Source organism: Natator depressus, chromosome 7, assembly GCF_965152275.1.
Source record: "Natator depressus isolate rNatDep1 chromosome 7, rNatDep2.hap1, whole genome shotgun sequence".
NCBI lineage: Eukaryota > Metazoa > Chordata > Testudines > Cheloniidae > Natator > Natator depressus.
The window spans coordinates 20,109,786-20,124,672 of record NC_134240.1 but is presented as its reverse complement, the minus strand read 5'-3'; the positions used below and the strand labels follow the sequence as shown (position 1 = coordinate 20,124,672).

The 14,887-nt window shown below is 43.4% G+C and overlaps 1 protein-coding gene across 5 annotated transcripts in view; it reads right to left on the bottom strand.

Annotated features, from left to right (window-relative positions):
• Nucleotides 1-14,887, bottom strand: part of GRIP2 (glutamate receptor interacting protein 2) — a 478,986-nt gene that overhangs the window by 73,788 nt on the left and 390,311 nt on the right. For all 5 annotated transcript variants that reach the window (XM_074957606.1, XM_074957610.1, XM_074957607.1 and 2 more), the window contains exons 2-7: nucleotides 11,605-11,685; nucleotides 5,034-5,169; nucleotides 4,028-4,173; nucleotides 2,535-2,621; nucleotides 2,142-2,217; nucleotides 1,530-1,675 (exon numbers count right to left, since the gene is read on the bottom strand). In XM_074957606.1, coding sequence (XP_074813707.1) covers nucleotides 1,530-1,675; nucleotides 2,142-2,217; nucleotides 2,535-2,621; nucleotides 4,028-4,173; nucleotides 5,034-5,169; nucleotides 11,605-11,685 — 672 coding nt within the window. The remainder of the gene's footprint in view (nucleotides 1-1,529; nucleotides 1,676-2,141; nucleotides 2,218-2,534; nucleotides 2,622-4,027; nucleotides 4,174-5,033; nucleotides 5,170-11,604; nucleotides 11,686-14,887) is intronic.

The following is a 14,887-nucleotide window of genomic DNA, read 5'->3' as shown; positions in this document are numbered from 1 at the left end:
AAGTCAGAGTAGAGATGCCTTCCAACGCCCCTGGCTATTCCAGTCCTGGGTCTCTCTTGAGGAGAGATTGTGGACTGTATTTATTTGTGAGGAGTTTTTGTTGGAAGCAGGAGAAACAAGAATGGGAGAAGAGAGATTTTAAGAAAGTGTGCGTGGGGGGGGGGCCACAAATAAAACAACCCTCTGACATTTTGTTTCTCTGAGTGAATAATTCTGGAGACATCTTCTTATGACACCAAACACATTGTGCAAAGCTGTCAAAAGATTTCAACTTGGAAAACAGCTCTATAGCCCTCTAATCCTTTTCTCCTTGAGAAAACTCATTAATGCTCTCTGGACTGCAGCCACCTTTGATTTCCCACCTGGCTGGCAAATCAAGAAACAATCTGACCTCATTAGCCTCTTCTCTTGCTGGCTCCAGACATGCTGACCTGCTACATGGGGTTGGCAGAAAAGGCTCCAGAAATAATTGGTCCAGCTTGTGACTCTGGCAGTGGCAGAAACCCCTCTCAGACTTGTGCCTGGCATCAGAATCTAACCACACTTCGCTGAGCTTCCATAGCCAACACAGCTTTGGACTCTGATAACTTTAAACCCATTAACTATGCTCACTGAAGTAACGTGTGAAGTAACGTGTGTGTTAAAGAGCAGCTCTAAGTTGTTATACAGCAGCTAATCACAACCCCTCCCCCATGGTCTGAAACTCAGACCCTTAAGGAAATCGTTCAGAAATACCTCCTCATCCTCTGTCCCTTTCTAGCAGGTGTTCTTTAATTGAGAGTTTCCACTGACCACTTCTTGTTTCTATTAGAAGTTGATCTGAACTAAACCCCCTGAAACTGAACCTCCCTAAACTGAAAAAAGAAAAGGAGTACTTGTGGCACCTTAGAGACTAACAAATTTATTAGAGCATAAGCTTTCATGAGCTACAGCTCACTTCATCGGATGCATGTAGCTCACAAAAGCTTATGCTCTAATAAATTTGTTAGTCTCTAAGGTGCCACAAGTCCTCCTTTTCTTTTTACGGATACAGACTAACACGGCTGCTACTCTGATCCCTAAACTGAGACATGTTCAAGCTCCCAAACCAAAATATGTCCATGTCCAGTATCCATTAGTCAATTAGTCTGTCTCCTGCCCAGATTTACAACAGGCATTTGCGGTCTTCGCAGACAGCATACAGCCCCCATTTCTGTACCTCTTCAGCCCCAGCCCCTGGGACTTCCTGTCTGTGCCTTGTCTACACTAATCATTTCCTCTCATAAAAAGAGCCACTGTTGCCATCACTGATGAAAACGGAGTATCAGCAGTTCAACCCCTTTATCATCTAAACCTACTCAGAGCTCTACCAACCATGGGCCAGGCTCTGCCTTTCCTATGTTGAGAAGTACCTTACTCAGTGATTTCCCACTGAAATCAACTAATGCAGTTGGCATAACTCTAAGATCAAGTACTCAACCTCCCAGGCACCCACTGAAAAATCCACCCCAGAGCAGCTCTTTCAGCCCCTCCAGTTTGCTTGTCCTTACCCATAATGGTGACATCATACTCGATCTGGAAGAGGGCCTCCTGGCTGCACTGACGCAGGATGTTCAGCGCATCAGCATGAGTTATGCTGTGAAGGGGAATCCCATCAACACTCAGCAGCCTGTCCCCGATTTTCAAGGACCCTTCCCTGAAGGAAGCCAGAGGTAGAATTCAGTACAAAACTCGATCAAACATGATCTGAACATTCCCCTGGACAATAGTTTAGGGTATTTATAGTCTGATGTCCATCGTGTTTAATTAGCAATATGAGAATAAAGAGACTGCCTCAGATCCCTTACTACATTACCCTCTATCATAGCAATGGTGGCCCCTGAGAGATTTACATTCAGCTAATTAAGTGATCATTTTGGAAGAGGTACTCCTAGGCATAACACACACATCCCTACAGGAGACCAAGATATATCAAGCCATCCTATGACTATGTTTGGAGAGCAACTACAACTTTATAAGACCTCTACATTGAAAGCCGTAATTAAATACCCAGGAGAGACAGATGAGATTGGCCACAGGCTTTTATATCCTGAAGTCTGGTTAGAGCTGTGCATACATTTTGTTAACCTCCATTGCGAAAGATGATAAAACGTGAGCATTACCTGTCTGCAGGGCCACCTGGCCTCACGTAGGTGAGTACTAATGGTCTGGATTTGTGCCAATCTTCTTGGGCTCCCCCTAGAACAAAACCAGAAAAGCCTTGAGTAACTAATCTCTAGAGCTGAATACCCTTATTGTCTTAATAGGGGTGTTGAGGGACTTGACACATTTTTCATTTAATAGTGGACAAAACTTGCAAGCAAATACGGCTCTGGCTAGCCAGCCAGCAGTCCTTGAAAGTTGGTCAGCACGTACTTCAAGGCAGAGTTTTGTTTCTCATACAAGATTTTCAACAGTCATTTCACTCATCCCTTTCCTTCCCCCGTTCTCAGAGGCACCCCAACCAATATTTTGCACATCCAGTCTTTATTATCCTCCTCTGAGAAGTCACTGACCTCTTAGCACAAAGCCAAAACTGTTGCCCTCCTTGTACAGACACACCTCTATGGTCTTTGGAATAATGCCAGAGCTGCTCTCCGGTGCTATATGTGGGAGGAAAAGGAGAAAGACGCCTGTAACCCAAACATAAGTGCCTTTTCCTCTTAAGACTAGGAAATAATAGCATTAAAATACAGCTTCATTTACATTCTAGATTTCCCCAAATCTGCCTACACTAATACTTAGACATTGAAGTGAAACCCTGCCATATCTCAGCCAGTTTCACTGTGTTCAATGCCATTCAAAAGCCAGCAGCCTCAGTCATAGAGATGAAAAATTCTTGATGTTTTTAATTAAAACACAAACACAGTCAACTGTTGAGCTAAAAAAATAAAAAAATCCTAAACCAACCTTTTAGCAATGAGGATTTCCCCCCCCACACACACACACACTTTGACTTTTAGAGGGGTGAAAAAAAGGAAGTGAATGCTTTAAACTGATCCTAGGGGAAAATCAGTAACTTGATGCTGAATATACTGCTCCATTTAAGGTCAAGAAAGTACAGTGAATGAAAAACAACAAAAATGCCCATTCTCTGATGCGCAGCCATTAAGGAGTGTATTCATTTTACCACTAATGGTGCTCTCTGCCAATCTCCCTCACTTTGGGTCCTTTACGCAACTAGTTTAGGGAGATGTAGGGTGAAAATCTCAGACACACTAAAAGTGAGCATGCTCAGTAGAATGAGGGATTCATTTTATTAGTTTACTTTTCCTTTCTGATTCAGGTTGATTTGTTTCAAGATTTATTTTTTTTGGGTGGTTAGTTGTTTTTTTTTCCGGGGGGGGGAAGGGGGGGAAAATCACAGGGGACGTCAATATTGTGAGTATCATTCTTATGGTGGAAAGGCCTCAATGAATGAGTTTTCCAAGATTTTTTTGCTTTATTGCTTTGTTCTTAATAATAAATATTAAGCCAAAAATTTCCAGCCCTCGTAACAGAATCCTTCTTGTAGATGAACTGGTTCATCTACATCTGGGTTTAAGACTCTCTAGCTACAGAACATAGTTTTTCAGCCTACCTGTTGAAGACATGTAGTAAATGAAAGTGTTCAGAAGAAACAACATTTAATACAGTTAAACAGAGAAAGCAGAGAGGTGTAGTCAATGGGCAGGTAGGATTCTGAATACTTTCCTACAACCACGATACACTTAACAAAAAAACAAAAACCAACAACAGAGGGTGGGGAGGATGCAGATCAGGGATTTGCTGCCAAGTCACAGCCAGCGTGCATGAGCAGGCAGCCGCTATGCTGGAAATAGAGAAAACTAACTGCACTTGAAGAGTGGATCTGCAACCTCTACCAATGTTTCACAGACGGATGAAGACAGAACATAATGCTGCCCCATTAAACATTCTTTGTGGTAAAGGGCATAACAAACAAATCCCATCTGTATCACAGAATGAGACAGTCAAGCAAAGAAAGTAACATTATTTTAGAGACACACACCAGCTGGGGGCAGTTCATACTCCACCTCCAGTACCACCTTTTCCCCTACATTCTTCAACAGGCTTATAATTTCGTCATGCCGCAGTTTAGTCAGGTTAATCCCATTCACTGACTTGATGTAGTCTCCAACGTTTAACTGATCACTTCTGTAAAGAAACAACAGCAACAATAAGATTCTCCATTATGTTCTACCTGGGACATCTTCTCTACTGGAGAATTTTGTAAAAAATGCCACCCCAAATTAACCAATCTTAGCTGTATTATCAAAAGGAATATGAAATATTTCCACTTGGCTGGAAAATGTGCCCATCAACTATTTTTCTAGGGGCAAACCTTTAGATTCAGACAAATAATAATAATTGAAAAATACGTGTTTGCAACTTCCCTCCATGCCACTCACCTCGCTGTGAGAGGTTATCATGGGAAAACCAGAGACCAATGTCAAGTGCAACCTCTGGAAAAAGTTCCAGCAAACAAGACAAGTTCTGTTTTTTCCTCTTTCTGCTGGCTCCCTGCAAAATTACTCTATTATTTCCCTGCCCTTTTCTCCCCCCTTCACCGTGTCTTCTCCCCCACTCCTCTCCACGGTCTCCTAGTTGATCATGAATCCTACAATGACAATGTTAGTGCTGGAGCTAAACTTAAGCCCCCAGTGTTCGAGTTGGTTCAGAATTAGGCCAAGTGTATTCACTCACCCGAGTCAGTACGTAATCTACTACTTAGATACATTCAAAAATAAAATTGCCTGGGTTTTGTGGAACCACTTATGTTAGTAACTGATGGGATTGAGAGAAACCACAGAAACTTGTTTGGTTTAAGCATTCCAAAACCTGTTCTAAAATGTTGTTTCTTGATCGCTGCATGGATCATAGGAAATAAACTCTGACTGGAACAACAGGCTTTTCCTATGAGATGAACAACTTTACATCTCCTGGTACCATTACAAAATAATCCAAGGACAACTCACTTGTCCTTATACATCCACATACAACACAGATTTTCTCACCTTGCTGCCAGTCCTCCTGGCCTCAGGTTTGAGACCCTTGGCTTTCCATCTTTGTCTGTGCCACCGGATATAGTTAAGCCAAGGGTGCTTCCTTCTTTCTTAATCAGCTCCACAATGGTGACCGCTCTGAATTCCTCTGAAGATAAATATCAGAAACAAATCAAACTGTAACTGTGAAAGTCTCAGTGGAAGGTACCTTTGGCTCACACCCTGGGAGCACTATATCCCAGTGCGTGGTGGGACCGAGCATAGAACTAGTTAATTTTTTGGGGGGGCGGGGGGAAGACACAGAAAAAAAATGAGACGGGGATATCAGCAGCAGAAGGGTAGAGGAAAGGGAGAAGAGAGGGCGAAGAAAAAAAAAGAGGACAATAGGATGGTTCTCTTTCCTGTCAACTTGTTCATCTCATTTCTCCCTTTTCTCTTCGGAAGCAATATCACCTTCTACAGAAACTCAGGCAGAAATTTATGGTTTCTTCCAGGCCACTCCTACCATTTTGCATTGTGACAAAATATCTGTACCTATTTAGACATTTGATGCTTGGGAGTAACCCGAACCACATTGTAAACAATTACTACGACTAAATGTTTATATTACACTAGTGCCCAGAGGCTCCAAACAGAATCAGAATCCAGTTATGGTGGGTGTTGTCTCAAGTCACACTCCTCAGGGTAGTCAATAGGTGGACCATGGGCTAAATCCGGACCACCAGATATTTTTGAATGACCGCAAAATCTTTTTACTTACTTATCATCATCGTTATTGCGGTGTGATAAATGTTTCTCTGGAGTCTGGACCTTGACTATACCTTGACCAAGAAATCTGAACCTTGACAAAAGATAATTGACTACCCCTGTCAGCTTATATTCTAAAACAAGTGATGTACAAAAGTTGAGGTGAGTAGTGAGATAAAACCAAATAATGCACACAGTTGATTTTATATGCAACTTTTAAAAACATAAATGAGAACTAAAATGCCAGCTCATCTTATCTGCCCCCTCAGTGCATCATTAAATTGGCTGATTTCTGGGGTGTGTGTCTACACAGCCTGTGCCAGCCGACTCGGGCTTGGGCTGCAGGGCTGTTTCACTGCTGGGTAGACTTTGCGCTAGGACCCTGTGAGGTGTCTAGCTGCTGTGGGGACATACTTCTACTTCAAGGCCTGTAAGGGTATTTTCTGAGGAGAGATTTGGCGTAGGAGTGGCTGTCTGGATCAGCTGAGGAAAAGTATTCCGTGTATAAGCGGTGGGATGGAAGAAGGTGCTGTGGGGGGAAGCAGAGCTGCAAAGGACCTTGTGTGCGAGGACAAGAAGCTGGAGCTTGATCAAGTAAAACAGAGGGAGGCTGCAGAGGGATTCAAATGTGGTGTGATCAGGCCAGAGCAACGGCCAAGAGCACTTGTCTCAGCAGCAGATGGACCAGAGACGGGTAGCGTGGGTGTGAGGGAGGCTGGGGAAGAGGAGGTCACAATAAATCAAGAGAGGAGATGTGGGCCTGGACAGATAACACATGATTGATCTTAGAAATTTTGTGGTGGAAGGAGTGGTAAGATTTGGTAAGTGCAGGGTATGAGATGGGAAGGAGTCAGATTCTGTTGGTGTATGGACAGGTGGCTAGGGAGATGAGGAGGATGGATGAAATCCTTTCATTTAGGATAGTTCTCAACTGCACCTGTACTCCACCCTTCCTCAGCTTGCCTGACTTGTCACAGATGTTTTGACATTTTCCATACCCAGCTGGAGTCAAAAGTATTGGACACTTATAATGGATATAGGCAGAGTATGTTTTACAAGACATAATGGTTATAAATATTTATAACAGAGTCAATTATGTGGTACTTAATCCCCTTGTCTACCGTGTTAACGTCAGTTCTCTTTTTCCTGTGGACATTACATTCTTCCCTCCCCCGCCCCTTCAATTATTTTAAGTATGAATTTTTGTTTCTTTGCAATTGGGGAACAATATTGCCCTTGCATACACAACAAATGTTAAACACTGTTAATTGGTGCCAGTTTTTGACACCTTACACCTAGTGTTTGAAGGGTTTAAAGCCAGACTCCCCAACGATTTACATTTGGTATTTTACATGGACAGGGAAGCAGAAGGAAAATAAATGTTGGTGGAATTTTCAAACGCGCCCTGCATTGGCGCAGAGGGAGAGGTAGGGCATTGCCTATCTCTGGACCCTGGGATGCAAATCTCAGTTGGGTTGCAGCTGAATCGGACAGTCTCAGACTAGCCTCCAGGGGCTATTTGTCTGCATGACATAAACAGCATATTATGGGCTCTCTTTGCTCAGGCAGAAGACTAGGAACAGCTGAAGACACTGGAAAAAACAAAAAAAAAAAACCTTGGGTGCCTTGACAGAGCTCGGTATAGGAAACTTGCATAGAATCTGTCTACGCTATGAGCTATTAGTCTCCATTTTTCATGAGCATTAAGATCATTTACAATTTTTTAAAAAGACAATTTCTAACCTTAAGAGAAAAATACGCTGTGTGATACAGAAAAGACTTGCAAGAAGGGGACGCTGGCCACTTGCAATGCACCGTGAAGAGCAACTCCAGATCAGGGCTTTGGAGGCTACAAGCTAAAATCTTGCATCTTTACACTGAATAGTCAAAAATGAGTTTGTCTGGATGGAATAATGCAGCAGGCTCAAATGAGATTTGCTACAGAGAGGGGGAACATTTAAAGATGTGTACAGTTTGCATTTTCAGGCCCTGGAAATCTCTGAAATCATTTGTCACTACAGTAGCTCTCTGCAACTGTAGGGTTGTTTTTTCCCCTTTTGCTCGGAGTATACATCATTGTTTTAATATGGTGTGGTGCCAAATGACAGTCAGTCTGCGAGGTCTGGCTGGCACTTTGCTCTTTGTGCAATGTCACAGTAACAAAGCAAGGTGCAATTTCTTTTAAGTCACTCTGCATGTTGCTGTTTTGTAAAGCAGATCCTCCACCGCCACCAGGAGCCTGTGCACTTGATCAATGTGAGTGGGGAACCTCTTTGTGATCGAGCATTGTTTGGAAGGTATTCAATCTCTGCTGTGCCCCCATTTAACACGGCAAGCGTTGATCCATTCTCAAATTTCATGTCCATTATGCTCCTGGTCTTTAAACTCAAATAGTTTTGATCCACCGCCAAGTACAGTAACAGTTTTCAATTCACCAACCCAGGATTTCAGTAACTGACAGAAACTTTCCCCACTGTTTCCCTGCTGTTCTAAACAGAATGCCATCTGGCATGATCTTGCAAATTTCCTTTTGACTAAAGAGACTACCGATCAACACAGATGGAGCCACAAGGGGTATTTATTAGTTCTTCAATAGGGCTTGATTTTGGTCCTTGACAAGTGTTAAAACTGAGAAATCCCATTGTGCAATTATCCATCTTGTGGGTTCAAGTTGAAACTCAACACCTAGAATGAAATTGGAGAATTGTTTTTCTATCTGTCTGTCAAGATAAACAATGTCCGTTAAGTAAGCTGACTAAATGGGATCTAGGTCTTCCAATCATAGAATATCAGAGTTGGAAGGGACCTCAGAAGATCATCTAGTCCAACCCCCTGCTCAAAGCAGGACCAATCCCCAATTTTTTTGCTCCAGATCCCTAAATGGCCCCCTCAAGGATTGAACTCAACCCTGGGTTTAGCAGACCAATGCTCAAACCACTAAGCTATCCCTCCTCCAAGATACCTAAAACAAGCCAAGCCAGATAGTTAATTATTGGCAAGACACCCAAGAGCCACCCCCAAAATCATTTTATGAAACACCTAACCAGTGGCCTACCTAAAATGATTTGGGGTTCCAATCTGGCTTCCCATCATAATTCACTACCACCACCTTTGTTGACAGTCTCAGAAGAGAGACAAGTGACTGGCCAGGCTTGGTGAATTAACCACCCTCTCATCCCTAAGAGTGACCCCCTCCAGGTCACGGACCAGTTACATCAACACAGCTTTCCAACACCTTTTTGTCCCCTTCACATACAGTCAGGGACTTATTGAACCTCCAGGACATGTTAGAATAGTCTATAGTCTCTTGCTCCAGCCCAGGATCACAAGAACCCAGCGCAGACTGGGAATGAACCCTCCCATCCCTGGAATACCCACTACACCAAGAGCAGGAGGCACAAAGCTAGCTACGCTAGCTTGTTTCCACCTGAGGACTCCCAAGGGGTGCAAAAGCAATAGAGCAGGGCCAAATATCTGTCCCACCCCCGCTCCTCAAAAAACACATTCAGTACAAATCCCACAGATCCTCTCTCTACTTTTCTTTTTCATCTTTCAACATAAATATGAGGCTACCAAGCCCCAATCTTTGTCAGAATGTGTGTTCACTGTCCAGCGTGACCATCTGATGCTGTTCAAGAGCATTGTAATGGTCTACAGAAGAGGCCTACCACCTGTAACAGCAGTGAAAGTGTCTCCATTGCCACACTACATCTTTGGCCCCCTGTTGGCTTTTCTGCACTGGAAAATTACATCATGTTAGAATGTGACTGAGGAGTCACGGTACTTAACATAATGTTAAACACCATTTAGAGGTTGGCATAATCATATTTCATATTGCACATGGTTAGGGTTAACCCTAGAGGACATCGGTCACAACTAACTACAGTGTGACCCCAGGATGGATCATGAAGAGCAGACATGCTGCTAAACATCTCAGTCCCAGTCTACACGCAGTGTTTAGCACTGTGTTTGCTCCCAGGATGCCTCAATGAAATTTTTAAACCTGGTAAAAGATTGACAAAAAGTTTTTAAAAATGAAGAATTTCACAGGAACTGCCCTCCCCGCACCAGGCTTTTCTTGAAAAGGTTTAATTTTTTGCCATTTTTTTCCAAAGCCTTTTTAAAAACAAAACAAAACCGGTTATAGAAGTTTTTCATTTACTGGATTTGGTAAGCCATTTACTGAAAAACCTAGGTTTGGCAAATGGAAAACATCAAGCACCATTTTGATAATGGTTCTGATTAAAAATACAGTGTAAACAAAGTCCCCAAAAAATACAAAAATGAGTGTTTGGAATCCTGTGAAATAGAAAAAGCTTTGAAGTTTTAAATGTTTCAGGTTTCCAGTCTTCAGCCAGCTTCAGTACACTTGTACTGCCCACAGGCCCCAACCAGGGCCCAAATTTAAGAGCGAAACGGAGTCTCGAGTTCCAAGTTTATTCATATCCCCAGCTTCAAGCTGTACCTCCCAGACAGGCTGCCAATTGTGCTGCAGATACCTGCCCATTCAGAACTAGGCTTAGATCACAAACTCCTTTCACCGGGTTCCAATCATCATGCACCGACTGAGCAACTGGCTGGTTTTTGTCTTCTCACTGCGTACATCTACACTGCTGTTAGGAGGTGTGACTGGAGTCTGTGTAGACATAACCAAGCTAGCTTTGATTGAGCTAGCTCTTTAAAAACAGCAGTAAAGCCATGGCAGCACAGGTTATCCGCCTGAGCGTGTACCCAGGATCCTGGGTGGGCTTGTACGGGCCTGTGCCACTGTAGCTTCACAGCTATTTTTAGTGAGCTAGCTTGAGTTCACCTACACGTGCTGCAATCACACCACCAGACTACCTTGTAGACTTGTCCATTGAGCAAGGACCTCTGGAGCGAATGGCAGAGTGGAGGGTGTCCATACGTCTCATGGGGCAGCAATGGGGGAGCTGATAGACTAAGGCTCCTTGATCAGGACAAAGGGAAGGGGAAAGTCTGCAGCAGAGAAGAATGATGGGGGGATTAGATAGCTGCTTTCAACTACCTGAAAGGGGGTTCCAAAGAGGATGGATCTAGACTGTTCTCAGTGGTACCAGATGATAGAACAAGGAGTAATGGTCTCAAGGTGCAGTGGGGGAGGTTTAAGCTGGATATAAGGAAAAACTTTTTCACTAGGAGGGTGGTGAAGCACTGGAATGCATTACCTAGGGAGGTGGTGGAATCTCCTTCCTTAGATATTTTTAAGGTCAGGCTTGACAAAGCCCTGGCTGGGATGATTTAGTTGGTGTTGGTCCTGCTTTGAGCAGAGGGTTGGGCTAGATGACCTCCTGAGGTCTCTTCCAACCCTAATCTTCTATGAAGGTTTTATAAACTTGAATTAATAGGCAAGGGGTAAAAAAAGTTACCAAATAAAATAGGCAAGGAAGTGTCACCAAGTAACAGATAACAGCAGCCAACAGAACAACAAAAGTTACTGGGGAGACAGGCAAATGTGCATAGTTATTTCTACCAAATCCAATAAAATATCGAACTAGCAAGACATTTGCTGATCACCCTCACTACTTCTTTCCTCCTGCCTTCCCCTCTACCTCCTACCCCCCACTTCTTTTAAATTGTAAGATCTTCAGGGCATGGATAGTCTCTCCACACCTGTATAGCGCTTGGCACATTTTAACCACTATTGTAGTAAGAACTCAGAACAAATCTGGACAGTTTAGTGCCCGTTACATTCCACCCACAATGAGACCAACCACACCTCCTCCTTCTGCAGTCCGTTGCTCTGATTACTGCTATGCCGCCCATGGGGGATGACGGCTAGATGAGAGTGGGAACAAGTACTAGTTCTTTCATTTACCTGGAATGCTTTGCCTTCTGGAGACGAGGGCTGTGTCCAGTCCACTTGAGTCTTTGCTCCCCTTCGAGTAAGGGCCATCATCTTCCGAGGAAGAAAAAATAAACAGAAGCTAAGATTATACTGAAAGCAAAAGCTACTTTTAAAAGTTAATCCGTGACCATTTTTATAGATAGTGTCTCATCCCAGGTCCTGGCTTCAGGTGAGAAAACGTTTTATTAACCACAGGACCACTTCACAATCTAAATTGGCGCTATAGCCTTTTGGGGAGGGAGGGAAAGAAGAGACAAGTGGGGTGATAATACACACGGATTTATTTCTCTGGGAGCTAATCCTTTAGGAGAGAGCAAATTCCCTTAGTCCTGTAATCATGTGGAACAGCAGAGATGAGGAAAAGCTGTAACATCAGTCTCAAGTTTTAAGCCTGTCATCATGCTTGTGAAGAAACGCATGGTCTTTGGAAATGGAGTAATACATCAGGATACTAACAGGGCACTAAATCACCATACTTGAATTAAATTGCCTATGCTTAAGAGATCCTGTTCTTTCAAAGTCACATTTCCTTGCTATAGCTTCAGCTACTGTACAGTAGAGAAACCACCCTCTCTTAAAAAAAAAAGGGGGGGGGAGGCTTAAAAATGCAGGAATAGAAGAAAATGGTATTAGAAAGAGACTTGTCTGACATCAATTTAAATCCAAATGTAAGTATTAAGTATGATCTATGTATTCCTACTGGAAGATGCATATAGTTAATTCATGGGGAAATCAGGATACTGAAAAAAAAAAGTGGGGTGGGGGAAAGGTTTTTAAATCGACTGAACCAAATATGACAATCATTAAGTCTTCAGGACAGGTTAAAGCAAAGCGAATTTCAAGGAACTTAGGAATGCAGTGATTGGTATTCCACAGTACCTTTATCTGATTTCTATAATCTACAACAAAGACAGACTTAAAAATAATTCTCTCTACAACATGGATATTTATTAAGTTTCTAATCACTGCAGTATCCACTGTGGATGGGTTTCCAGTCATTTAGGATGGAAGAACTGATTAGATAAAGACTCAAGCTGAACTATCACTCAGAACTGTAAAGGCTAAAAATTGTAAGGTTCTTGTTTAGTTTGAACTGAATAAACACTCCTATTCATTCCACTACCACACATATATGAAGTGCTTTAGTAACTGGGCACTTCATAAAATGCTGAACTTTGCAGATCAATACATTGTCAGTAAATCTTGGTTTAGAAAGCTAGGGAAACTATACTAAAGCAATGCAGGATCAGATAAACCTGATTCCCATTCACTGCATTCCTGGAGTGTCCTGAAACTCTTATCTTCAATAGCTGTAAAGATTACAAAATTCAGTTAAAATAAAAATCTGGAGAACACTCTCTCCTATTTGCCCTCCCCCTCCCCCAGTAAATTTATGTATGGGTCAGAGACAACAGGAGTTTTGCCTTTCTACTAAGGTAAAGGACCCAATTTACACTCCATTTAACTCCACCAAAAGACAATAAGCTTGTAACTCGCTGAAAACGGTGGGCTTCTATTGGGTACAAGTCAGGACAGATTTTGGCCTGACCTGAGCAAATAAAAATGCTTGGTTAGCTCCTGCTGCTACCATCCTATTATTATTATGAATGAGGGTCTACGCACTTCCTGCTTGACCATGTCATCAAGTGCCAGGAACCCAGCAAGTACAGGCACTCAAGATTTCCAGCCCGCCCAAAGCAGTCTTGGAGCTAGACAGACAGCAACCAATTGCCTTGCCAATCTACACATTCACCACTGGCGCAATATGTAGCGATGATCTCTAAAATGGAGAGCAAGGCACTTCCTTTAAAAATAAATAAAATGAGTGGAGCAGGTAAGGTCTCTACAGAATGAAGCCACACTGTGTGAAATCTCCCTTCCAAGATCTGACAGCCCAACACCAGCAGTCTAGACCAGCATTGAAACAGGCTGCACTTGTACAGATAATTAAAGCAATCATCAGGCCAAGCCACTGATTGCTGATAGGAGCTTCTATAGCGTGGCCCCAATTCTAGGATCAAAGAAGGCGTGAAAGTTAATTTGCATTTATAATGAAAACAATCCCGTAGGTGATGCAGAAGTGGGGGGCAGGGCTTAATACTCTGGATATAGTTATATCTGGGCTTAATACTCTGGATATAGGTTTAATTTACTAAGGACAGTTTAGCTGCAGCACCTGGTTTAAAAAAAAAAAAGGAAGTCACTCCCTTGCCACCAATAGGTCCTTGATGGGGAAGCCATAAGCACCAGGAGACCTTGCACTGTTGTGACCTCAGCCATGAAGGTCATTACTATGACAGGAATCACCTGCCTTAGAGGGGAGCCCCTAACTTTTACTCTATGTATCGCAGTGTCACTGAAAGGGACAGCTAAGGAGAGCATAAAAGAATTCAGTGCTTCACAGTGAAGCTCAAAATGCATCAACATAAAGTCCAAACTGCCCCTCCAGCTTCGGTCCCTCAGTCACTGATTGAGGCACCGCTTTTCTTTGGGCAGGGGCAGATCCTTGCATGCAGTGCAAACTCGTACTGCCAGGGACCCCAGCTGCTCTCCAGACACATCTCCCAGCCCTGACCTCAAACTCTAGGCCTGCTGTGTCCCTGCAGCAGCAGCAGATACCAGCTGCTGGGCCCCATGCAGTCTCTTCTCAGACAGCATCACCACCATCCAGCGGGAGGAACAGGAAGTAGAAGTGGGATCTCCTGCCAGCCCTCTAGCCAACGGGACTCTACAGGGATGGAGAGGCCACCTCCCCTTGTTTGCCTACCCCTTAACTAATCAGGGCTCTGGGAGCAAGCCAGTCTTCACAGCACTGCTGCCACCATGTAGAGTGGGGGCTCCACACTACAAACTGACATGAAACTCCGGGTCTTCTCCATCCCCTAGAGGTCAGGGGAGGGAAAGTGTGGGCCTTGTAACTGAAGAAAGATTTCTGGAATAGCAGCACAGGGCCACCTCCTTTCTTTAAGTAACCACTTCAAGCACTGCTGACTAAGCCATATAGAGCGTAAGGGACTGATGCCGAGGCTCATACAGCTGAGACCGTATTAGTCAAAATTAGATGAATCCAAAAGCAAGAGAATGCTACTCTGATCATGTGAACACCCAGCCTTCTGAATAAAACACTGTCATGACGACAATATGCAGGACTTGGGGCATTTCCCTTGATCACCATATCCTCAGTCAGACAGTAAGCAAGCCATCAGCTAAGTTTCAAACAGGATTTCTGCTTCAGCAACTGTAGTCAGAACAG